General features: G+C 53.7%; 1 protein-coding gene across 2 annotated transcripts in view; it reads right to left on the reverse strand.

The window, feature by feature from the left end:
- The window catches only part of pld7 (phospholipase D family, member 7), a 41639-nt gene that overhangs the window by 6538 nt on the left and 10476 nt on the right, over nt 1-24625 (reverse strand). For both annotated transcript variants that reach the window (XM_060855864.1, XM_060855863.1), the window contains 10 exons: nt 22782-22943; nt 21145-21267; nt 18026-18237; nt 16710-16893; nt 13031-13145; nt 11702-11829; nt 9552-9752; nt 5971-6110; nt 4907-5072; nt 3753-3852 (listed from right to left, as the gene is read on the reverse strand). In XM_060855864.1, coding sequence (XP_060711847.1) covers nt 3753-3852; nt 4907-5072; nt 5971-6110; nt 9552-9752; nt 11702-11829; nt 13031-13145; nt 16710-16893; nt 18026-18237; nt 21145-21267; nt 22782-22943 — 1531 coding nt within the window. The remainder of the gene's footprint in view (nt 1-3752; nt 3853-4906; nt 5073-5970; nt 6111-9551; nt 9753-11701; nt 11830-13030; nt 13146-16709; nt 16894-18025; nt 18238-21144; nt 21268-22781; nt 22944-24625) is intronic.

Raw genomic sequence — 24625 nt, forward strand, 5'->3', positions numbered from 1 at the left:
CACAGAACGCACATGGAATAATGAACACCTTAACACAGCTCCATGCCCAATGCTTTCCTCACAGTGGGCACACACAACCCTAATATGGATCGGTTGTATAAACACAGTGGCTGCAAGGATAGGTCAGACACTGGCACTCCCGCAGCAAGTAATGCACCTCCTGACTCCCCAACGCCTGTCCACCGTCTGCCAGGCACAAGTCAGGAGTCCATTGGGATACTCCTCAGTTGCCCTGGAAGGGGGCAGCTCCAACAACCCTCAAGACGCTCGACACCATCCAGGACAAAGCAACCCGCTTGATTAGATTAGATTAGATTACTTACAGTGTGGAAACAGGCCCTTCGGCCCAACAAGTCCACACCGACCCGCCGAAGCGCAACCCACCCATACCCCTACATTTACCCCTTACCTAACACTATGGGACAATTTAGCATGGCCAATTCACCTGACCCGCACATCTTTGGACTGTGGGAGGAAACCAGAGCACCCGGAGGAAACCCACGCAGACACGGGGAGAACGTGCAAACTCCACACAGTCAGTCGCCTGAGTCGGGAATTGAACCCGGGTCTCAGGCCATGTGAGGCAGCAGTGCTAACCACTGTGCCACCGATTGGCACCACATCCACCAGCGACCCTCAGTCGTAGCAGTGTGTACCATCTGGACTACAGAAATTCACCAAAGTTCCTCAGACCGCACCTTCCAAACCCATGAGCTCTGGCCTCAAATACAAAGACAACAGACAGATGGGAACGCCATCTGCTGCAGGTTCCCCTCCCAGCCCCTCGCCACCCTGACTTGGAAATATATCGGCCGTTCCTTCAGTGTCGTTGGGTCAAAATCCTGGAATTCCCTCCCTAACAACGCTGTGTGGGTGTCTCTACAACCACATGGACTGCAATTGTTCAAGAATACAGTCCACCACCATCAGGGGCAATTGGGCTTGTACAATAAATAGGGACGTTGCCAATGACACTCTCAACTCACAGAGAAAGCCCTGGCTGTACACAATTGACATTTACTTATTTATTAAACATATTAGTAATGCTACCACTACAGCCACCTCCCTCCCATCAATATTTTGCCAACACCCAGAAATACAATGGGGAACTATTATGTAAACATGTCACATTGTAATTACGCCCACCCACCAGTAGGAGTGGTGGCGTTGCACAAGGAGGTGAGGCCAGTGGGGGCAATTTCCTGGAACATCCCACTTTGTTCCTAATTTGCCCAACAAAGCGCGCTGCCTCACCATTACCTTCCCCCCACCCAGGACTACTTTGCCGCACATCTTCAGTCCACACATAAGCAGGGCGCCAAGCTTCCCATAGCCAGTCATTTGAACACAACGTCCAGCTCGTGTGGCCACATGTCTGTCCTGGGCACGCTGCAGTGCTCCAGGGAATCACAGTGAGAAATAGAGGAACAGGCATCTCATCTTCACTTTAAAACCTGGGCTCAATATCTTTTTTTTTAGATTAGATTACTTACAGTGTGGAAACAGGCCCTTCGGCCCAACAAGTCCATACCGACCCGCCGAAGCGCAACCCACCCATACCCCTACATTTACCCCTTTTTTACCTAACACTATGGGCAATTTAGCATGGCCAATTTACCTGACCTGCACATCTTTGGACTGTGGGAGGAAACCGGAGCACCCGGAGGAAACCCACACAGATACGGGGAGAACGTGCAAACTCCACACAGTCAATCGCCTGAGGTGGGAATTGAACCCAGGTCCCTGGCGCTGTGAGGCAGCAGTGCTAACCACTGTGCCACCCTGCCGCCCATCTAGTTCAACACCTTCAAACTGTGGACCCATTCCTTCCCTTTACTATGGTTTTGTTAGATTAGATTCCCTACAGCGTGGAAACAGACCCTTCGGCCCAACAAGTCAACACTGACTCCTCCGAAGAGTAACCCACCCAGTCCCATTCCCCTACATTTACCCCTAACTCTATGGGATGATTTAGCACGGCCAATTGTGGGAGGAAACCGGAGCACCCAGAGGAAACCCACGCAGACACGGGGAGAATGTCTGTGTGGAGTTTGCACAGTCACCCGAGGCAGGAATCGAACCCAGGTCCCTGATGCTGTGAGGCAGCGGTGCTAACCACTGAGCCACCGTGCCACCCCTTTTGTTTGGTAAAAACAATGACTGCAGATGCTGGAAACCAGAGTCTGGATTAGAGTGTTGCTGGAAAAGCACAGCAGGTCAGGCAGCATCCGAGGAGCAGGAAAATTGACGTTTCGGGCAAAAGCCCTTCGTCAGGAATACAGGCAGTGAGCCTGAAGCGTGGAGAGATAAGCTAGAGGGGGGTGGGGGTGGGGAGAAAGTAGCATAGAGTACAATAGGTGAGTGGGGGAGGGGATGAAGGTGATAGGTCGGGGGGATGGTGGTGTGGATGGGTGGAAAAGGAGATAGGCAGGTAGGATAGGTCAAGGGGACAGTGCTGAGCTGGAAGTTTGGAACTAGGGTGAGGTGGGGGAAGGGGAAATGAGGAAACTGTTGAGGTCCACATTGATGCCCTGGGGTTGAAGTGTTCCAAGGCGGAAGATGAGGCGTTCTTCCTCCAGGCGTCTGGTGGTGAGGGAGCGGCGGTGAAGGAGGCCCAGGACCTCCATGTCCTCGGCAGAGTGGGAGGGAGAGTTGAAATGTTGGGCCACGGGACGGTGTGGTTGATTGGTGCGGGTGTCTCGGAGATGTTCCCTAAAGCGCTCTGCTAGGAGGGGCCCAGTCTCCCCAATGTAGAGGAGACCGCATCGGGAGCAACGGATACAATAAATGATATTGATGGATGTGGAAGGCTCCTTTAGGGCCTTGGATGGAGGTGAGGGAGGAGGTGTGGGCACAGGTTTTACAGTTCCTGCGGTGACAAGGGAAAGTGCCAGGATGGGAGGGTGGGTTGTAGGGGGGCATGGACCTGACCAGGTAGTCACGGAGGGAACGGTCTTTGCGGAAGGCGGAAAGGGGTGGGGAGGGAAATATATCCCTGGTGGTGGGGTTTGTTTGGAGGTAGTGGTAATGTTGGCGGATGATTTGGTTTATGCAAAGGTTGGTAGGGTGGAAAGTGAGCATCAGGGGCTTTCTGTCCTTGTTACGGTTGGAGGGGTGGGGTCCTCATTTCCCCTTCCCCCACCTTACCCCAGTTCCAACTTCCAGCTCAGCACTGTCCCCATGACTTGTCCGGACTTGTCCTACCTGCCTATCTTCTTTTCCACCTATCCACTCCACCCTCCCCCCCGTCCTATCACCTTCATCCCCTCCCCCACCCACCCATTGTACTCTACTTTCTCCCCACCCCCCCACCCTCCTCTCATTCATCTCTCCACCCTTCAGGCTCTCTGCCTGCAGTCCTGACAAAGGGCTTTTGCCCGAAATGTCGATTTTACTGCTCCTCGGATGCTGCCTGACCTGCTGTGCTTTTCCAGCACCACTCTAATGCACGCCCCTTTTGTTTGTTACATTCTCTGTCACCCTTTCTGTCCTCCCCGCACTTCAGTGTACTTTCCACTCTGGCAGTTAGACGCACCATTGCTCTGCCACTCCCACACTCTGATCGCCAAATCTGGACAATCAAAGTCCTTTCTCCCCCAGCACTCCACACCTCCCCTTTAATGCTAGCCCCCTGCACACTTCACTTTAGCTTTGAGTCATGTGGACACAAAACGCCAGCTTGCTTTCTCTCCCTGGATGCTGCCTGACCCACCTCGAGCTCCAGCATTTTTTTTTAAGTTTCCGGTACTCACCAATGTAGGCAATGCGATCAGTGACCATGTATTTGTTGTGGTTGACTCTGCTGAACGGTATTTTTTTCTGTTGCTCTGTGGCCGGAACTCTGAAGATCTTCTGCAAGAGGAAAACGAGAGGGGCTGGGGACAGTCATGTGTTGGATAAAAACGCAACAGATTCTCGTCGCAAGGTGTTAACCGTCGTAGAGAATGACATAGAGTTCCACAGCTGATGACTGCTCATATAGTCACGCTGGCGTGAGTACAAAGAGTAGGAAGCCGGTTAGCTCAGTTGGTTGAGAGCCTGTCTTGCGATGCAGAGTGACACCAACGACGCAGGCTTGAATCCAGCCGCGGGCTGAGATCCTGTCTCCTTGAGCTCACCCTTTAACCTGAGGCACGATGATGCTTTAATGAGAGAGAATGGGACGCCGGCGACTGTGGGGATGGCACGGTGTCTCAGTGATTAGCACTGCTGACCCACAGCACCAGGGACCCGGGTTCGATTCCAACCCCAGGTGGCTGTCTGTGTGGAGTTTGCACATTCTCCCCGTGTCTGCGTGGGTTTCCTCCGGGTGCTCCGGTTTCCTCCCACAGTCCAAAGGTGTGCAGGTTAAGGTGAATTGGACATGAGAAATTGCCACATAGTGCCCAGGGGTGTGCAGGTTAGGGTGGATTGGCTGTGCTAAATTGCCCCCTAGTGCCCAGGGATGTGCAGGTTAGCTTGGATTGGCCGTGCTAAATTGCCCCATAGTGCCCAGGGATATGCAGGTTAGGGTGGATTGGCCGTGCTAAATTGTCCCATAGTGCCCAGGGATATGCAGGTTAGGGTGGATTGGCCGTGCTAAATTGTCCCATAGTGCCCAGGGATGTGCAGGTTAGGTGCATTAGTCAGGGGTAAGTATAGGATAACAGGGGAGTGGGATGGCTCCGCGTGGGTCACTCCCCAGAGGGTTGGTGTGGACTTGTTGGGCCGAAGCGCCTGTTTCCACACGGTAGGGATTCTACAAAATAAAAATACCATTCCTCCGCCCTTCCTCCGATGGACTCTTCATCCGTCAGCCCTATGGGCAAGCTGGCCTCCTCTGTAATGGGCGGGAGGGAGGAGGGCATACTTAGAGTCGGATGGAAGCACAGGCAGTAAAATGGTTGCTGATAATCCAGTGACTCACCACCTCGATATTGCAGTTCAGCGGGCGCTCAGCGAGGACACTCAGGGACTTCAGGTAGACAAACATCGGCCGGTAAGAGTGCTCCCAGCAGCTGATTAGCAGGCGGACTGACACGTTCCGCTGGCAGGCCGCTTCACGCAGACGGTCGTCAATGGCGGACCAGAATCTTTGGGTGGGGTGGGGCAATCGGCAAATGAACAAGTTAAAACATCGTAACAGATGCACCCCCTCACTTACCGACTGGGACGATCTTTCCACCTCAGAACGTCACGGTGGCACAGTGGTTAGCACTGCTGCCTCACAGCGCCAGGGACCCGGGTTCAATTCCCGCCTCAGGCGACTGTCTGTGTGGAGTTTGCACGTTCTCCCCGTGTCTGCGTGGGTTTCCTCCGGGTGCTCCGGTTTCCTCCCACAGTCCAAAGATGTGCAGGTCAGGGTGAATTGGCCATGCTAAATTGCCCGTAGTGTTAGGTGTAGAGATAAATGTAGGGGAATGGGTACGGGTGGGTTGCGCTTCGGCGGGTCAATGTGGACTTGTTGGGCCGAAGGGCCTGTTTCCACACTGTAAGTAATCTAATCTAAAAAAAAGTCACATGCAAAACACCCCCTGAAGGGCAGCGATGCCTGATGGGCACACAGCAAGATCCCACGGGATTGGCGACGCATCCAAGACCATCCGATTTGTAGCGACACGGGTCGGCTTAAAGCATCAGTAAAGGTATTCACCCCCTTCCCATAAACACTCCCCTGCCCCCAAACCACCTCTACCTTCAAACAGTTACCGAGGAACGTCTCACACCCAGTCGAGGGGCTGGTGAGCTATCCTCATCTCGGCCACTCAACAGCGGCAGGGCCAGCCCGGCTATTTCCTCAGCTCGGGGTGGTGTGGGAGCAGCGGTGGGGGCATCACGCCGGACCCGGAGCTCAGAGGCAGCAGTCAGGGGATGCAAGGGGGCAGGGACCGGCTCCCAAGTGGTTGGGTAGATCTTCCAACCCTGCGCGCACCTCCCATCCCTGGCGAAACCTTCCCAAGCCCTCACCTCTCAGGTCAACAGCCCACCTACCTCGGAGGTTTGCAGTACTGGCAGAGGGGGACCAACTCCATGACTGAGATGAAGACATAAGCTTCCGCATCATCGATCACGCTCAGGATGGCGCTGAGGTCTGATGTGCGACGAGAGGGGCAGAGGGAGGGCGGAGCGCTCTGCAGGAGAGAGAGAGTCCAGCACAGTTGGTCGTACGGCCAGCCCGGGCCTGATGTTCACTCCCATCCCTCAGACCCAGAAGAGAAATCTAACATAGCTTACATGTCTACACAAATGGGTTGGCCCGGTGGCTCAGTGGTTAGCACTGCTGCCTCACAGAGCCAGGGACCTGGATTCGATTCCACCCTCGGGTGACTGTCTTTGTGTGGAGTTTGCACATTCTTCCTGTGTCTGCATGGGTTTCTTCTGGGTGCTCCGGTTTCCTCCCATAATCCAAAGATGCACAAGTTAGGGTGGATTGGCCGTGCTAAATTGTCCCATCGTGTCCAGGGATGTGCAGGTTAGGGTGGATTGGCCGTGCTAAATTGTCCCATAGTGTCCAGGGATGTGCAGGTTAGGGTGGATTGGCCATGCTAAATTGTCCCATAGTGTCCAGGGATGTGCAGGTTAGGATGGATTGGCCATGCTAAATTGTCCCATAGTGTCCAGGGATGTGCAGGTTAGAGTGGATTGGCCATGCTAAATTGTCCCATAGTGTCCAGGGATGTGCAGGTTAGGATGGATTGGCCGTGCTAAATTGTCCCATAGTGTCCAGGGATGTGCAGGTTAGGATGGATTGGCCGTGCTAAATTGCCCCATAGTGTCCAGGGATGTGTAGTGTTGGGGCATGAGTCAGGGATAAATGTAGGGGAATGGATCTGGGTGGGTTCCTCTTCGGAGGGTCAGCGTGGACTTGTTGGGCCAAAGTGTTTCCACACTGTAGGGATTCTGGGATACATGGCCACACCTGCAAGAGATCTAGCAGAGTATGTGCATTGTTCAAGCCCCCTTGCCTCAGGAAGGGTATACTTACCGTGGATGGAAAACAGAGGAACTTCCTGACCTCCGACAAATGGTAACATGAGGAGAGTTTGAGTAGGTTGGGCCTGTACCCATTGGAGCTTAGAAAAATGAGGGCAGGACTTATACAGTTAATGGTAAGGCCCTGGGGAGTGCTGTTGAACAAAGAGACCTAGGGGTGCAGGTGTATAGTTCCTTGAAAGTAGAGTAACAGGTAGACAGGATAGTGAAGAAAGTGTTTGGTACACTTGCCTTCATTGGTCACTGCATTGAGTACAGGAGTTGGGAGGTCATGTTGCAGCTGTACAGGACATCAGTGAGGCTACCTTTGGAATACTGCGTTCAATTCTGGTCTCCCTGCTTTCGGAAGGATGTTGTGAAGCTTGAAAGGGTTCAGAAGAGATTTACAAGGATGTTGCCAGGGCTGGAGAGGGTTTGAGCTACAGGGAGAGGCTGAATAGGACTATTTTCCCAAGAAAATCAGAGGCTGAGGGGTGACCTTATAGAGGTTTATAAAATCATGAGGGGCACGGATAGGGTAAATAGATAAGGTCTTTTCCCCAGGGTATGGGAGCCCAAACATAGAGGGCATAGGTTTAGGGTGAGAGAGGAAACCGGGTGCTCCGGTTTCCTCCCACAGTCCAAAGATGTGTGGGTCAGGTGAATTGGCCAAGCTAAATTGCCCGTAGTGTTAGGTAGGGGTAAATGTAGGGGTATGGGTGGGTTGCGCTTCGGCGGGTCGGTGTGGACTTGTTGGGCCGAAGGGCCTGTTTCCACACTGTAAGTCTAATCTAATCTAATCTAAATATAAAAGGGACCCTAAGAAGCAGCTTTTTCATTCAGAGCGTGGTGCGTGTATGGCAGGAGTTGCCAGAGGAAGTGGTGGAGTCATAGAGTCATAAAGATGTACAGCATGGAAACAGACCCTTCGGTCCAACCCGTCCATGCTGACCAGATATCCCAATGCAATCTAGTCCCACCTGCCAGCACCCGGCCCATATCCCTCCAAACCCTTCCTATTCATATACCCATCCAAATGCCTCTTAAATGTTGCAATTGTACCAGCCTCCACCACATCCTCTGGCAGCTCATTCCATACACGTACCACCCTCTGTGTGAAAAAGTTGCCCCTTAGGTCCCTTTTATATCTTTCCCCTCTCACCCTAAACCTATGCCCTCTAGTTCTGGACTCCCAGGGAAAAGACTTTGTCTATTTATCCTATCCATGCCCCTCATAATTTTGTAAACCTCTATAAAGGTCACCCCTCAGCCTCCGACGCTCCAGGGAAAACAGCCCCAGCCTGTTCAGCCTCTCCCTGTAGCTCAAACCCTCCAACCCTGGCAGCATCCTTGTAAATCTTTTCTGAGCCCTTTCAGGTTTCACAGGAGGCTGGTACAATTACAGTATTTAGCAGGCATCTGGATGGGTATATGAACAGGTAAAAACAATGACTACAGATTGTGGAAACCAGATTCTGGATGAGTGGTGCTGGAAAAGCACAGCAGTTCAGGCAGCATTCGAGGAGCAGGAAAATCCGATGTTTCAGACAAAAGCCCTTCATCAGGAATACGGAAGGGTTTAGAGGGATATGAGGAGAAAATGAGGTCTGCAGATGCTGGAGATCAGAGCTGAAAATGTGTTGCTGGTTAAAGCGCAGCAGGTCAGGCAGCATCCAAGGAACAGGAGATTCGACGTTTCGGGCATAAGCCCTTCTTCAGGAATGAGGAAAGTGTGTCCAGCAGGCTAAGATAAAAGGTTGGGAGGAGGAACTTGGGGAAGGGGCGATGGAGATGCGATAGGTGGAAGGAGGTCAAGGTGAGGGTGATAGGCCGGAGTGGGGTGGGGGCGGAGAGGTCAGGAAGAAGATTGCAGGTTAGGAGGGCGGTGCTGAGTTCGAGGGATTTAACTGAGACAAGGTGGGGGGAGGGGAAATGAGTAAACTGGAGAAATCTGAGTTCATCCCTTGTGGTTGGAGGGTTCCCAGGCGGAAAATGAGGCTCTCTTTCTCCAACCGTCGTGTTGCTATGGTCTGGCGATGGAGGAGTCCAAGGACCTGCATGTCCTTGGTGGAGTGGGAGGGGGAGTTAAAGTGTTGAGCCACGGGGCGGTTGGGTTGATTGGTCCGGGTGTCCCAGAGGTGTTCTCTGAAGCGTTCCGCAAGTAGGCGGCCTGTCTCCCCAATATAGAGGAGGCCACATCGGGTGCAGCGGATGCAATAGATGATGTGTGTGGAGGTGCAGGTGAATTTGTGGTGGATATGGAAGGATCCCTTCGGACCTTGGAGGGAAGTGAGTGTGGAGGTGTGGGCGCAAGTTTTGCATTTCTTGCGGTTGCAGGGGAAGGTGCCGGGAGTGGAGGTTGGGTTGGTGGGGGGGTGTGGACCTGACGAGGGATATGGACCTCTAGAGGGACTAGATTGGGTTGAGATGTCTGGGCAGCATGGACAAGTTGGACCAAAGGGTCTGTTTCCGTGCTGTACACCTCTGTGACTCTGACTCTAAATAAAATCAAAATTCTCCCGCTGCCCGCTAGCAGCAGAGACCGGCCACCTATCCCTGACTTTCAGCACAGCGACACGGGAGAGGACTGGGAGACTCACCGAGACGTACACATCTGCTGCAATCCCGTTCAGTTTCAGCCTGAGCGGCTGCTCCTTGCTGGACAGGGCAGTGTACCTGCCAGGCCACCGTCGGGGGAGAGCTGCCCCCTCCGCCCCCAGGTACCAGTAGGTGCCGACGATCCTGTCCATGTCTCGTGCCAGGCAGCTACAGTTGGACAGCACCACCCCCAGCTCCTTGACCTGTCAGCAGAACGCGAGGAGAGGGGAAACGTGAGCCACTGAAGAATTACATTACCCTGGCGCCTACCTCGACTTCCCGAGCCAACGGATCCGCAACTCAAAACGCGTGCATAGTGGGATCCCAACAACCCACCTGGCCTGGTTTCCGTGACTGGATACAAATATTGAACCCGGGGCCCTGCACAGGGCACAGCTGCCTGCGTTCCCCACACTTCTGATTTGTCCTTTTCTTTTCATTCACTCCCGGGATATGGGCATCTCTGGCCAGGCCAGCACTTACTGCCCTCTCCCAATTACCCAGAAGGCAACTGAGAGTCAACCACATTGTCCTGGGTCTGGAGTCACATTTAGGCCACATCGGGTAAGGTTGGCATTTTCCTTCCCTGAAGGGCATTAGTGAACCAGATGGGTTTTTCCAACAATTGGCAATTCATCCATGGTCATCATTAGACTCTTAATTCCAAATTTTGTTTCATTTTGAAAATTAATTCAAGTTCCGCCACATTGGGATTTGAATCCAGGTCCCCAGCACATTACCAGGAGTCTCCGGATCAATAACTTGGAGATAACGCCACTAGGAGAAAGTGAGGACTGCAGATGCTGGAGATCAGAGCTGAAAATGTGTTGCTGGAAAAGCGCAGCAGGTCAGGCAGCATCCAAGGAGCAGGAAATTCGACGTTTCGGGCATAATCCTGATGAAGGGCTTATGTCCGAAACGTCGAATCTCCTGTTCCTTGGATGCTGCCTGACCTGCTGCGCTTTTCCAGCAACACATTTTCAGCTCAGATAACACCACTGGGCCATCACCTCTTCTTCCTGCTGGATCTTCCTTGTCCACCTTCAGGGATTGGTCAGGTGGGTTAACTATCCAGCCAATGGACAGGCACCTTCAACAATGCTCTCTGTTGGCCTGGATTTGCACTGGACCCCAGTGCAGGAATTTACAGCCCCCCAACTTCCTAAGAAGAGTGGGCAGAGCCGTTCCTCTGACAGGGCCATCACAGCAGACTAGAATCTCACCCTCACCCTAGACACCTCCCAGCAGGTCACTGGAAAGTAATTACCTGATTAAAACCTTCTTCCCCAACCCACACACAGAGGCATGACACAACTGTTCGGTTAATATGACGTTTTGATCTAACGATAGCAAGAACCGACATGAGTTGTCCATCCCTAACGGCCCCTTGGGCCATTACAGATGGCGAATAACAGTTAACCGCCATTGCCCGTGGGTCTGGAAGTGTGTGTGTGTGTGTGTGTGTGTGTGTGTGTGTGTGTTCCTTCCAACGATGTGCAGGTTAATGTGGATTGGCCATGCTACATCACCCCATAGTGTGCAGGCTAGGTGGGGTAGCCATGGGAAATTGGTGGTTGGTCGCTTTTTGGTGTGGACTCATAGAGTCACAGAGATATACAGCATGGAAACAGACCCTTTGGTCCAACCCAATCTAGTCCCAATGGCCTGGTTCCATACTGCAAGGAATTCTATGAAGTTCCATCAGCAGCTGTGCCAAGATTTGAACCGGTGGCCTCATCATCAGAGTGGGCCTCTGGATTATCTAGCGCAGTGACATTACCATTACACCAGCCCTCCTCCCACCAAAAGCAGGTGTCGAGTGGTTGTCCAGCTAAGGGTGAATGAATAAGCTTTGCAATGGATGATCGCCCTTCGATGGTGGGCACCAGTTTGATGCCCATCTTTCACCGGACCTCATGGAGATGAGGGGAACGAGAGAAGAGACTGAAGAAATCTCTGAAAAGTGGGGGAGGGGCAGAAAGTTGGAATTGAGGCCACAACTGGATCAGCCACTCCCTTGCGGAATGGAGAAGCAGGTTTGAGGGACCGAATGGCCACCCTTTGCTTAGGGTTGCGTCCTCTGAACCATCGGTGGTTGGTCTCCCCAGGGGTCTCGACGCGCACACCACCGCCACCCCTCCCTGTCAGTTACCTGGGTCAGAGAGCGCCAGTCCATGTTGGCGCTGCCAATGTAGACATGGCGTCCATCGACCACCCAGACCTTGGTGTGGACAATGCCACCCGTCAGGTTTTTCAGGAACACATGCCTCACCTCAGCACCTGCACCACAAAACAGCACAGTCAGACGAGAATCAGAGCGTGACTCAGGGCCAGCCCAACATAGACTGACAACAGGAACTTACCGTGAGCAATAGACCTCCAGACCTTTGGAGCATTAAGGATATCCAGAACGACGGGCAGGAAGCAGAGTTGGTGGAGGACAGGAAGATTGCTACAATCCTTTCCTTAAAATTTTTAACCAAAGGATGTGGCTGGGCCAGCATTTATTGCCTGTTCGTAATTGCCCAGTGGGCAGTGAAGAGTCAACCACATCGCTGTGGGTCTGGAGTCACGAGTAGGCCCAGACCTCAGGCAAGGACAGTAGTTCCCTTTCCTGAAGGACATCAGTGAACACGAGATGGATGTTTGCAACAATGATTTCATGGTCATCATTTGTCTTGATTCCAGATTCCTGTTACTGAATTCAAATAGCACCACATGCTGTCATGGGGTTCAAACAGAGGTTTCCCAGGTCTCTGAGACCGTGGGCCTCTGGATTATTACTCAGGGGTAAAACCATTAGACCCTTCAGGAGCTAGGAAGCTGTAGGGTCACCACTATTGAACATCCATGGTCTCGTTCAATGGGGGGGGAGGGGGTAGGAGCAGACTCAATGGGCTGAATGGCCTTCCCCCCACTGCTATGGTCTTACGGTCTCGTGAACAGAACGGTGAGAGGGCGATTGACCTGAAGGCAGAAGAGGTCAGATCGTTCCGAGCCGGGTATCCCCCAAGTTTGTTGCCAATGTTGGATTCATCAAATCTCAGTAGGAAGGGGGCAGGAAAATGCAAAAAGGAAGATAGGAATCTGGAATAAATGGCCTACTGGGGTAGGCTTCTGAAGCAAATGTGTAAAGGGAATGAATTAAAACAATATCTGGTCGGCATGGACAGGTTGGACCGAAGGGTCTGTTTCCATGCTGTACGTCTCTATGACTCTATAAGAGGGCTTGGCAGAGAGGGAGACAACGCACAAATATTGTGGTCCAAAAACTTCAAAGAACTTGAGGAAGCAGCAATGTGCTTCCCCTGTGGCTGAATAGCCTGCCACCATTCACAGTGGCCAAGGGGCTACTAACAATCCTGGCAAGAATTTGGGGTTACCCTGGTGGCGAATGTTGAGGGAGAGTTGGACGGGGGTGGTGGTCATACGGAGAGACAAGAACATAGAGGAGGTGGCTGTCAGTAAACGAGGGACTCACCGCTTTTCGCTAGATCGTCTGTGTCGTTTTCAGACTGCTGGGGGCTGTTGACAGCGATCTTCAGGGTAATCCCACGTGATTTCAAACCCGCCAGCTGCTTAAAGACTTGCTCACCCTGCGCACAAACCACATCACTAAAATTAGGGCGTGAGACAAAACCACAGATTATCCCGTCACTGAGTCACCACTTAGAGTCACAGAGACGTACAGCACGGAGACAGACCCTTCAGTCCAACCCGTCCATGCCGACCAGATATCCCAACCCAATCTAGTCCCACCTGCCAGCACCCGGCCCATATCCCTCCAAACCCTTCCTATTCATATACCCATGCAAATGCCTCTTAAATGTTGCAATTGTACCAGCCTCCATCACTTCCTCTGGCAGCTCATTCCATACACGTACCACCCTCTGCATGAAAAAGTTGCCCTGTAGGTCCCTTTTATATCTTTCCCCTCTCACCCTAAACCTACGCCCTCTAGTTCTGGACTCCCAGGGAAAAGACTTTGTCTATTTACCCTATCCATGCCCCTCATGATTTTGTAAACCTCTATAAAGGTCACCCCTCAGCCTCCGACGCTCCAGGGAAAACAGCCCCAGCCTGTTCAGCCTCTCCCTGTAGCTCAAACCCTCCAACCCTGGCAACATCCTCGTAAATCTTTTCTGAACCCTTCCAAGTTTCACAACATCTTTCAGATAGGAAGGAGACCAGAATCCTCTAATTGACATGGGGAGAGTCCTTGACGCCAGTAAGGCGCCCTCAGAGCCAGCTCTCAGAGTGAACATAACCTCCCCTGTTAATTTTCTTTTGGCCAGCTAGCTCAGAGTCAGCACCCTGAACCGAGGAGATTCCAAATCTCCACTCTTGGTTATTTCTTCCCCCTCTCTCTCCACCCCCACCCTACCGCCTAACATCGATAGTGCTTATTCATTCCCCAGCGCCCAGGTCCCGCATGTGTGTAGGTGTCGGACACAGTGTGGAATAACAAATACAGAAATCTTTATCCCTATTCCACCACCAGGAAGAAAGGACACACCCAAGTGGCCAGTGACAAGCAGTGCCCTTCTAAGAGGGTAATGCTGCGTGATCAAACAGTGAAGGGGAGGACAGGGATTGCATCAAAATAGAGTCAGAGGGGGAATTAAAACTCTCCACACCCAGCTCTCCCTGAAAACCTCGAGGGTGCTGGTAGACACCGCATGCGCCTTCTCTGGGGATACCTCCTCACCTGTTTATATCTGTCATCCCTGGTTGTACCAGGTTAACCCGACGAAGGGCTTTTGCCCGATTTTCCTGCTCCTCGGATGCTGCCTGACCTGCTGTGCTTTTCCAGCGCCACTCTAATCTAGACTCTGGTTTCCAGCATCTGCAGTCCACACTTTTGCCACGGTTACCAGCCCCAAACAGGGAGCTCGCATCCTATAAGGTTCAAGTAAAAAGTGAGGACTGCAGATGCTGGAGATCAGAGCTGAAAATGTGTTGCTGGTTAAAGCACAGCAGGTCAGGCAGCATCCAAGGAGCAGGAGAATCGACGTTTCGGGCATGAGCCCTTCTTCAGGAATGAGGAGTGTCCCACCCCACTCCAGCCTATCATCCTCACCTTGACCTCCTTCCACCTATCGCATACCCAACGCCCCTCCCCCAAGTCCCTCCTCCCTACCTTTTATCTTAGCCTGCTGGACACACTTTCCTCATTCCTGATGAAGGGCTTTTGCCCGAAACGTCGAATTTCCTGTTCCTTGGATGCTGCCTGACCTGCTGCGCTTTAACCAGCAACACATTTTCAGTTCTATAAGGTTCACCTGGCTGACCTCATTGTACAGCTTTAAACTAATCGAAGGAAGACCAGTGTCTCTCAGAGAGTGAGTGCAGCTGGTTGGAAAATCTCATCCTTTTGGAAAAGTTTGCCCGAAGGGAAGGCCAACATTTCTTGCCCATCCCTAATTGTCCGAGGGACTAACTAGGGCCTTTACAGAGGGCAGGTAAGAGACAAACCACATTGCTATGGTCGTGGAGTCACATGCAGGCCAGAGAGGGCCCAGATTTCGTTCCCAAAACCGGACGCTTTTCCCTGGCAGGTTTTAGTGATTGAAATTTTGATTAGTGATGGAGAAAGCATGACAGGAAGTGCAGGCTCATAGCTCCTTGAAAGTGGAGTTGCAGGTAGATAGGATAGTGAAGGAGGTGTTTGGTATGCTTTCCTTTATTGGTCAGAGTACTGAGTACAGGAGTTGGGAGGTCATGTTGCGGCTGTACAGGACATTGGTTAGGCCACTGTTGGAATATTGCGTGCAATTCTGGTCTCCTTCCTATCGGAAAGATGTTGTGAAACTTGAAAGGGTTGAGAAAAGATTTACAAGGATGTTGCCAGGGTTGGAGGATTTGAGGCTGACTACACCAGCGCCGTTTTCCCTGGAGCGTCGGAGGCTGAGGGGTGACCTTATAGAGGTTTAAAAAAATCATCAAACGCATGGATAGGCTAAATAGTCAAAGTCTTTTCCTCAGGGTAGGGGAGTTCAGAACTAGAGGGCTGAGGTTTAAGGTGAGAGGGAAAAGATTTAAAAGGGATCTGAGGGGCTACTTTTTTCACACAGAGAGTGGTGCATGTATGGAATGAGCTACCAGTAGAAGTGGTGGAGGCTGGTACAATTACAACATTTAAAAGGCACCTGGATGGGTATATGTATAGAATAGCCTTTATCGTGAACAGTAGGGAATTAGAGTTTGCGATCTTTGTAAAGATTTGTAGCTCAGGTTGTAAGTTTACTCACTGAGCTGGAAGATTGGCTCTCAGACGTTTCGTCACCACGCTGGGTAACATCATCAGTGAGCCTCCGTGAAGCGCTGGTGTTGTGTCTCGCTTTCTATTGATATGTCTCAGTCTAAACAAAAAGACAGAACACGCCCAGAGACTCTAGCCACATTACCACACATTAAAGACATCTCGGAGATGGCAACCAGACTACTCCAGCCCCTTGGCATCATGGTAGCCCATAAACCTACCAACATACTGAAACAGCTCTTGATGAATCTAAAGGACCTGTTCCGACAACTAGCAGAACGAATGTCATTTACAAAATACCCTGCAAGGCCTGCGACAAAATACATCAGACAGACGGGCAGGAAATTAGCCACCAGGATACATGAGCACCAACTGGCCACCAAAGGACATGACCAACTATCACTAGTATCCACACACACACACACACACACACACAGACGATGACGGGCACCAGTCTGACTGGGATAATACATCCATCCTAGACATGCACGGAACCCTTCCAGGCCTGACCCTCAAACCGAAACTCCATCAACAAACACATCGATTTGGACCCCATTTACTAACCTCTCAGAAACAGAACCTGCAGTGATAACACCCACCACATCACGAGACCCACCATCAGAAAGCGAGACACAACATCAGTGCCTCATCAGAGGCTCACTGACGATGTTACCCAGCATGGTGACGAAACGTCTGAGAACAAATCTTCCAGTTCACCGGGCAAACTGACAACCCGGATTTGGAGGGATGTGGGCCAAATGCTGGCAGATTAATTTAGGATATCCGGTCGGCACGGACAAGTTGGGCCGAAGGGTCTGTTTGCGTGCTGTACGTCTCTGTGACTCCAGGAGTCTTACGCATGCATAAGCCAGGCAAGGATTGAGGAAGCGCTGTTCACCTGAGAGGCCGTAGGATCCCCTTGGCTCAGGTCACGGCCCCGCAAGGTGAAGTAAAAGGCTGCGATCTCCACAGTGTGGTTAGCCTGGTTGAGGAGATCCATCCAGCCATCGTAGATGGAGACATGGTGAGGGGCACCTTTGGAGAACGAAAGTCCGATCGGAATACTCTCCACCAGAGTCAACCTGCAAATCAAACAATACTCACACGGATCTCTCCCGGGATTTAAATGCCCCAGAAGCAACCAGGGCGCCTCAGTGCAGATCTCCCGTTCCCTGGACATCTCCGCTACTGCCTCATGTGCTAACTCACTAGCTGTGCTCGCTTACCCTCACTGGTGACCAGTCAATACTTACTCTGTAACCTCCTCCCTACACCTACTCCTACACACCCTCCCTATCCCCGTCCCCTCTTCCAGCCCCTACCTCCCCTCCCTATCTGTCACCCCCTCCAGCTCCTACACCCCCTCCCTATCTGTCACCCCCTCCAGCCCCTACACCCACTCCCTATCTCTGTCACCCCCTCCAGCCCCTACACCCACTCCCTATCTGTCACCCCCTCCTGCCCCTACACCCCCTCCCTATCTCTGTAACCCCCTCCAGCCCCTACACCCCCTCCCTATCTCTGTAACCCCCTCCAGCCCCTACACCCCCTCCCTATCTCTGTAACCCCCTCCAGCCCCTACACCCCTCCCTATCTCTATCACCTCCTCCAGCCCCTACACCCCAGCGCCTACACCCCCTCCAGCCCCTACACCCCCTCCCTATCTCTGTAACCCCCTCCATCTCCTACACCCCCTCCCTATCTCTGTAACTCCCCTCCCTATCTCTGTAACCCCCTCCATCTCCTACACCCCCTCCCTATCTCTGTAACCCCCTCCGTGACCCCCTCCCTATCTCTGTAACCCCCCTCCCTATCTCTGTAACCCCCTCCATCTCCTACACCCCCTCCCTATCTCTGTAACCCCCTCCGTGACCCCCTCCCTATCTCTGTAACTCCCCTCCCTATCTCTGTCACCCCCTCCAGCCCCTACACCCCCTCCCTATCTCTGTAACCCCCTCCGTGACCCCCTCCCTATCTCTGTAACCCCCCTCCCTATCTCTGTAACCCCCTCCATCTCCTACACCCCCTCCCTATCTCTGTAACCCCCTCCGTGACCCCCTCCCTATCTCTGTAACCCCCCCCATCTCTGTAACCCCCTCCATCTCCTACACCCCCTCCCTATCTCTGTAACCCCCTCCGTGACCCTCTCCCTATCTCTGTAACGCCCCCTCCCTATCTCTGTAACCCCATCCGTGCCCCACTCCCTGGGCCTACTTGCAGTCGTCTTGGCAGGCCTCCTGTTGCCACGGTAACGAGCTGTAAATCCAGTCCACCTTCAGCAAGCCAACCAGGCCCCAGGCCGCGGTGGGCAGTGCCACCTGCCCCGAGCCCAGGAGGTACCAACCAAGGAGAGCTAGGAGCAGGAGAGCGGCCAGCAGGAGGCAGAGCAGCAAGCCTGAGCTAGGCCAAACCCTCGCCAAGGTACCCTGTGAGATGAGTGAGAGGGAGGGGGAGGGGGGAGGGGTGGAGGGAGAGAGAGAGATAGAGGGAGAGACGGACGGGGGAGAGAGAGAGAGAGAAAAAGAGGAAAAGAGAGAGAGAGACAGGGAGGGGGAGAGAGAGAGAGAGAGACGGAGTGGGGAGAGAGAGAAAGAAAGAGGAAGAGAGAGGGGGAGAGAGAGGGAAAGAGAGAGGGAGAGATAGAGGGAGAGACAGAGGGGGGAGAGGGGGGAGAGAGGGGGAGAGAGAAAGAAAGAAAGAGGAAGAGAGAGAGAGGGAGGGGGGAGAGAGAGGGAAAGAGAGAAGGAAAGATAGAGGGAGAGATGGAGGGGGGAGAGAGAGGGGGGAGAGAGAGAAATAAAGAGGAAGAGAGAGGGGGGGAGAGAGAGGGAAAGAGAGAGGGAGAGATAGAGGGAGAGACGGAGGGGGGAGAGAAAGAGGGGGTAGAGAGAGAAAGAAAGAGGAAGAGACAGAGAGGGAAAGAGAGAGGGAGAGATAGAGGTAGAGACGGAGGGGGGAGAGAGAGAGAAAGAGGAAAAGAGAGAGGGAGGGGGAGAGAGAGAGAAAAAGAGGAAGAGAGAGAGAGGGAGAGAAAGAGGCGGGGGAGAGAGAAGGAAAAAGAGAGACGGAAAAAGAGAGAGGGAGAGGGAGAGATGGAGGGAGAGGGAGAGAGAGAGAGAGAGAGAAAGAGAGGGAGATGGAGAGAGACAGAGAGAGGGGGGTGGAAGAGATGGAGAGACAGGGAGGGGGAGAGACAGAGAGACACAGAGAGAGAGAGAGAGATGGTGGGGGTGGGGTGGAAACAAAACAGGCAATCACCAAGAGTGGCAAGCATCGAGAGCACCTTCCTGTCGCTGAAGCCAACCACGGTCGAATAGCTAGCCCAGACTCACAGGGTTGGCTCCTTGGGCAGAGTGTGAAGGATCTGCTCAAATCACCACCCCGTATGCCGTCACAGGTCAGAGGGCACTTCCACCATGTGAGGCATCACAGTACATTCCCATGCTATGCCCCCTCCCTGCACTGCACAAGTGTGAGTGTGCGGGGGTGGCGGGGTTTACTGGGAATGACCAGACTGGACAGGGCTTAGACAGAAAAGGACCTGATTCCAATCCCTGTGTCCTGAACGTATCCATCTCCCCACCCACCCATCCCCCACCCACCCCACCCCCGGTGACCATTGCTCATTCCCCATACCCTCCGACCCCACATCCAAGGACAGCAGAGGCCAGTTGTAAATGAGGGGTGTGGGTGACGAGGAAATCCCTCATCACTCATGTCTCATCATTACCATCACCTCCATACTGTGCAGAGCCAATATGTAGAGAGAGCTTTACTCTGTATCTAACCCCGTGCTGTCCCTGTCCTGGGGAGTGTTTGATGGGGGACAGTGTAGAGGGAGCGTTACTCTGTATCTAACCCCGTGCTGTCCCTGTCCTGGGGAGTGTTTGATGGGGGACAGTATAGAGGGAGCTTTACTCTGTATCTAACCCAGTGCTGTCCCTGTCCTGGAGAGTGTTTGATGGGGGGACAGTGTAGAGGGAGCTTTACTCTGTAGCTCACCCCGTAAAGCCCTATCCTGGGATTGTTTGATGGGGGACAGTGTAGAGGGAGTTTTACTCTGTATCTAACCCCGTGCTGTCCCTGTCCTGGGAGTGTTTGATGAGGGGGACAGTGCAGAGGGAGCTTTACTCTGTATCTAACCCCGTGCTGTCCCTGTCCTGGGGAGTGTTTGATGGGGGACAGTGTAGAGGAAGCTTTACTCTGTATCTAACCCCGTGCTGTCCCTGCCCTGGGAGTGTTTGATGGGTGGACAGTGTAGAGGAAGCTTTACCCTGTATCTAACCCCGTGCTATCCCTGTCCTGGGGAATGTTTGATGGGGGACAGTGTAGAGGGAGCTTTACCCTGTATCTAACCCCGTGGTATCCCTGTCCTGGGGAGTGTTTGATGGGGGACAGTGTAGAGGGAGCTTTACTCTGTATCTAACCCCGTGCTGTCCCTGTCCTGGGGAGTGTTTGATGGGGGGGACAGTGTAGAGGGAGCTTTATCCTGTATCTAACCCCGTGCTGTCCCTGTCCTGGGGAGTGTTTGATGGGGGACAGTGTAGAGGGAGCTTTACCCTGTATCTAACCCCGTGCTGTCCCTGTCCTGGGGAGTGTTTGATGGGGGGACAGTGTAGAGGGAGCTTTACCCTGTATCTAACCCCGTGCTGTCCCTGCCCTGGGAGTGTTTGATGGGTGGACAGTGTAGAGGAAGCTTTACCCTGTATCTAACCCCGTGCTATCCCTGTCCTGGGGAATGTTTGATGGGGGACAGTGTAGAGGGAGCTTTACCCTGTATCTAACCCCGTGGTATCCCTGTCCTGGGGAGTGTTTGATGGGGGACAGTGTAGAGGGAGCTTTACTCTGTATCTAACCCCGTGCTGTCCCTGTCCTGGGGAGTGTTTGATGGGGGGGACAGTGTAGAGGGAGCTTTACCCTGTATCTAACCCCGTGCTGTCCCTGTCCTGGGGAATGTTTGATGGGGGACAGTGTAGAGGGAGCTTTACCCTGTATCTAACCCCGTGGTATCCCTGTCCTGGGGAGTGTTTGATGGGGGACGGTGTAGAGGGAGCTTTACCCTGTATCTAACCCCGTGCTGTCCCTGTCCTGGGGAGTGTTTGATGGGGGACAGTGTAGAGGGAGCTTTACCCTGTATCTAACCCCGTGCTGTCCCTGTCCTGGGGAGTGTTTGATGGGGGACAGTGTAGAGGGAGCTTTACCCTGTATCTAACCCCGTGCTGTCCCTGCCCTGGGGAGTGTTTGATGGGATATCTGGGGAGGTAACGAACAGAACCACAACAATTCTTGGTGAAGTGAGGATGAGATGGGAGGACAGAGAAGGAAAGGATTACCTTTGAAGTTTTTTTCCCTGTTGGTATCTCTGGGGGCTTCCTCCATATTGGCCTTTTTTGGGGTTCTTCAGGTATTTTCGCTCTCAGTTTCTGAAGGCTGTAGATAGCTGGTCTCAGACCCTCCTAACAGGAACGTAAAAGAGACATCAACAACAAGCTTCATTTTACTATCGCCATTCACTCTGTAAAGCCTCCCCAAACCACTCCATGGGAGAGTCAGTCAGACAGGATGTGACCCCAAGGCGCACCGGGAGGTAGTAGGTGAGGTGAACCAAAGGTATGTCGAATGGAACAGTTTTGAGGGGTACTTTAATGGAATAAACACAGAGAGAGTGAGACAGGAGGCTGAGAGGGGGGGGGCGGGGGGGTGGGGGGTTGGTGTGGATTTGAGAGCTCCCATGTAGCTGGAAGCATGACCACCAATGGGAATCAGAGAATGTTCAAAGGACAGGATTGAGGAATGGTTACAGAGACCGGGAGGGGTGTAGGGGCCGGAAGAGGTTACAGGGATAGGGAGGGGGTGTAGGAGCTGGAGGGGGTGACAGAGATAGGGAGGGGTGTAGGGGTTGGAGGGGGTTACAGAGATAGGTAGGGGGTGTAGGGGCTGGAGGGGGTTACAGAGATAGGGAGGGGGTGTAGGGGCTGGAGGGGGTTACAGGGATAGGGAGGGGGTGTAGGAGCTGGAGGGGGTGACAGAGATAGGGAGGGGATGTCGGGGCTGGAGGGGGTTACAGAGATGGGGAGGGGGTGTAGGGGCTGGAGGGGGTTACAGAGGTAGAGAGGGGGTGTAGGGGCTGGAGGGGGTTACAGAGATAGGGAGGGGGTGTAGGGGCTGGAGGGGGTTACAGAGGTAGGGAGGGGGTGTAGGCGCCGGAGAGGGTGACAGAGATAGGGAGGGGGTGTAGGGGTTGGAGTGGGTGACAGAGATAGGGAGGGGCTGGAGGGGGTTACAGAGATGGGGAGGGGGTGTAGGGGCTGGAGGGGGTTACAGAGATAGGGAGGGGTGTAGGGGCTGGAGGGTGTTACAGAGATAGGGAGGGGTGTAGGGGCTGGAGGGGGTTACAGAGATAGGGAGGGGGTGTAGGGGCTGGAGGGGGTTACAGAGATAGGGAGGGGGTGTAGGGGCTGGAGGAGGTGATGGGTTGAGGGAGGGGGTGTAGGGGCTGGAGGAGGTGATGGGGGCTAGGGAGAGGGTGTAGGGGCTGGAGGAGGTGATGGGGGTTAGAGAGAGGTGGAGGAGCTGGAAGGGGTGACAGAGAGAGGGAGGGGGTGGAGGAGCTGGAAGGGGTGACAGAGAGAGGGAGGGGGTGGAGGAGGTGATGGGGGTTAGGGAGGGGGTGTAGGAGCTGGAAGGGGTGACAGAGATAGGGAGGGGATGGAGGAGGTGATGGGGGTTAGGGAGGGGGTGTAGGAGCTGGAAGGGGTGACAGAGATAGGGAGGGGGTGTAGGAGCTGGAAGGGGTGACAGAGATAGGGAGCGATTTCAAAACAAGCAGCAGCACTGTTGTCAAATTGAGGTATTTTTCTAACAGCAATCTCTGTGGGAGTCCTCAGTTCGCCGGTCTCCTCACAGTCTCCAACCATCTCCTGCAGTGACCAGCAGCTGACCTCCAAGCCCAGACCATTGTAACACTGACCTTGACCACAGGAGGGACCATGATGCTCCTGGAGGTGTCCTGGTGCTCAGATCCATCCTCCCCTTCTTCCTTCTGTTCCTCCTCCTTCTTCATCTTCCTTTGCTTGAAATCTAAGTCCGCCTTCACGTTCTGCAGAACGACCTGAAGCGGTTTCAGGTTAACCTGGCGGAACACGACCCACTCTGAAATTAGGTGCTCGCGTACTGCTTTCAGTGTGCGCTGTGATGTTACACAGGAGAGAGATACAGGAGAGGGTAGACATGCCACACTGCCTCAATGCCCTGTCCATTCTGGGACAGAAAGGACACCCTCACTCCACAACGAAGCACTTTGTAAAACATACTTTTTGTGTGTGCAACTCCCATACACAGCAATGTGAGAATGCTCCAGATCATTTGATTTTGGTGCTGTTGTTTGAGGGATAAATATTTGCCCCCAGGACTCCAGAGACAACACCCTCCCACACATTTACTAATAGGAGGCACTCAATCTCTTACACACATAATCAGACCCACCGTCATCCATAGGTACAACCCTGACCCTTCCAGAGGGCAGGGGTAGCTCAGCAATTAATGTCTCATCAGAAAGATAACACCCCCGACAGCTTGGCACTCCCTCAGTACTGACCCTCCCGACAGTGCAGCGCTCCCTCAGCACCGACCCTCCGACAGTGCCCACTCCCTCAGTACTGACCCTCCCGACAGTGCAGCGCTCCCTCAGCACCGACCCTCCGACAGTGCTCACTCCCTCAGTACTGACCCTCCCGACAGTGCAGAGCCCCCTCAGCACCGACCCTCCGACAGTGCCCACTCCCTCAGTACTGACCCTCCCGACAGTGCAGCGCTCCCTCAGCACCGACCCTCCGACAGTGCCCACTCCCTCAGTACTGACCCTCCCGACAGTGCAGCGCTCCCTCAGCACCGACCCTCCGACAGTGCCCACTCCCTAAGCACTGACCCTCCGACAGTGCCCACTCCCTCAACACTGACCCTCCGACAGTGCCCACTCCCTCAGCACTGACCCTCCGACAGTGCAGCACTCCCTCAGCACTGACCCTCCGACAGTGCCCACTCCCTCAGCTCTGACCCTCCGACAGTGCCCACTCCCTCAGCACTGACCCTCCGACAGTGCCCACTCCCTCAGCACTGACCCTCCGACAGTGCCCGCTCCCTCAGCTCTGACCCTCCGACAGTGCCCGCTCCCTCAGCACTGACCCTCCGACAGTGCCCGCTCCCTCAACACTGACCCTCCGACAGTGCCCACTCCCTCAGCACTGACTCTCCGACGGTAACCAATCCCTCAGCACTGACCCTCCGACAGTGCCCACTCCCTCAGCACTGACCCTCCGACAGTGCAGCACTCCCTCAGCTCTGACCCTCCGACAGTGCGGCGCTCCCTCAGCACTGACCCTCCGACAGTGCGGCATTCCTCAGCACTGACCCTCCGACAGTGCCCACTCCCTCAGCACTGACCCTCCGACAGTGCCCACTCCCTCAGCACTGACCCTCCCACAGTGCCTGCTCCCTCAGCACTGACCTTCCGACAGTGTCCACTCCCTCAGCACTGACCCTCCGACAGTGCAGCACTCCCTCAGCACTGACCCTCCGGCAGCATTGAGCTCTTCCCACTCTGGCACTGGGAGTATGAGCAAAAATGTCAAGAGTGAATACTTGATTCCCCTTTCGCGAGAAAAACCATGACTAACAGCTGGGAATGAGGTGGCTGGCCCATTGGTTCGGACAGAGAGAGATAAAAACAATCGCAGAGTGAGGTGCTGGAACAGCACAGCAGGTCAGGCAGCATCAGAGGAGCAGGAGTGTCGACGTTTCAGGAATGGCTTCTGC

Source organism: Hemiscyllium ocellatum, chromosome 46 (assembly GCF_020745735.1).
Source record: "Hemiscyllium ocellatum isolate sHemOce1 chromosome 46, sHemOce1.pat.X.cur, whole genome shotgun sequence".
In the NCBI taxonomy this organism is placed as follows: Eukaryota; Metazoa; Chordata; class Chondrichthyes; order Orectolobiformes; family Hemiscylliidae; genus Hemiscyllium; species Hemiscyllium ocellatum.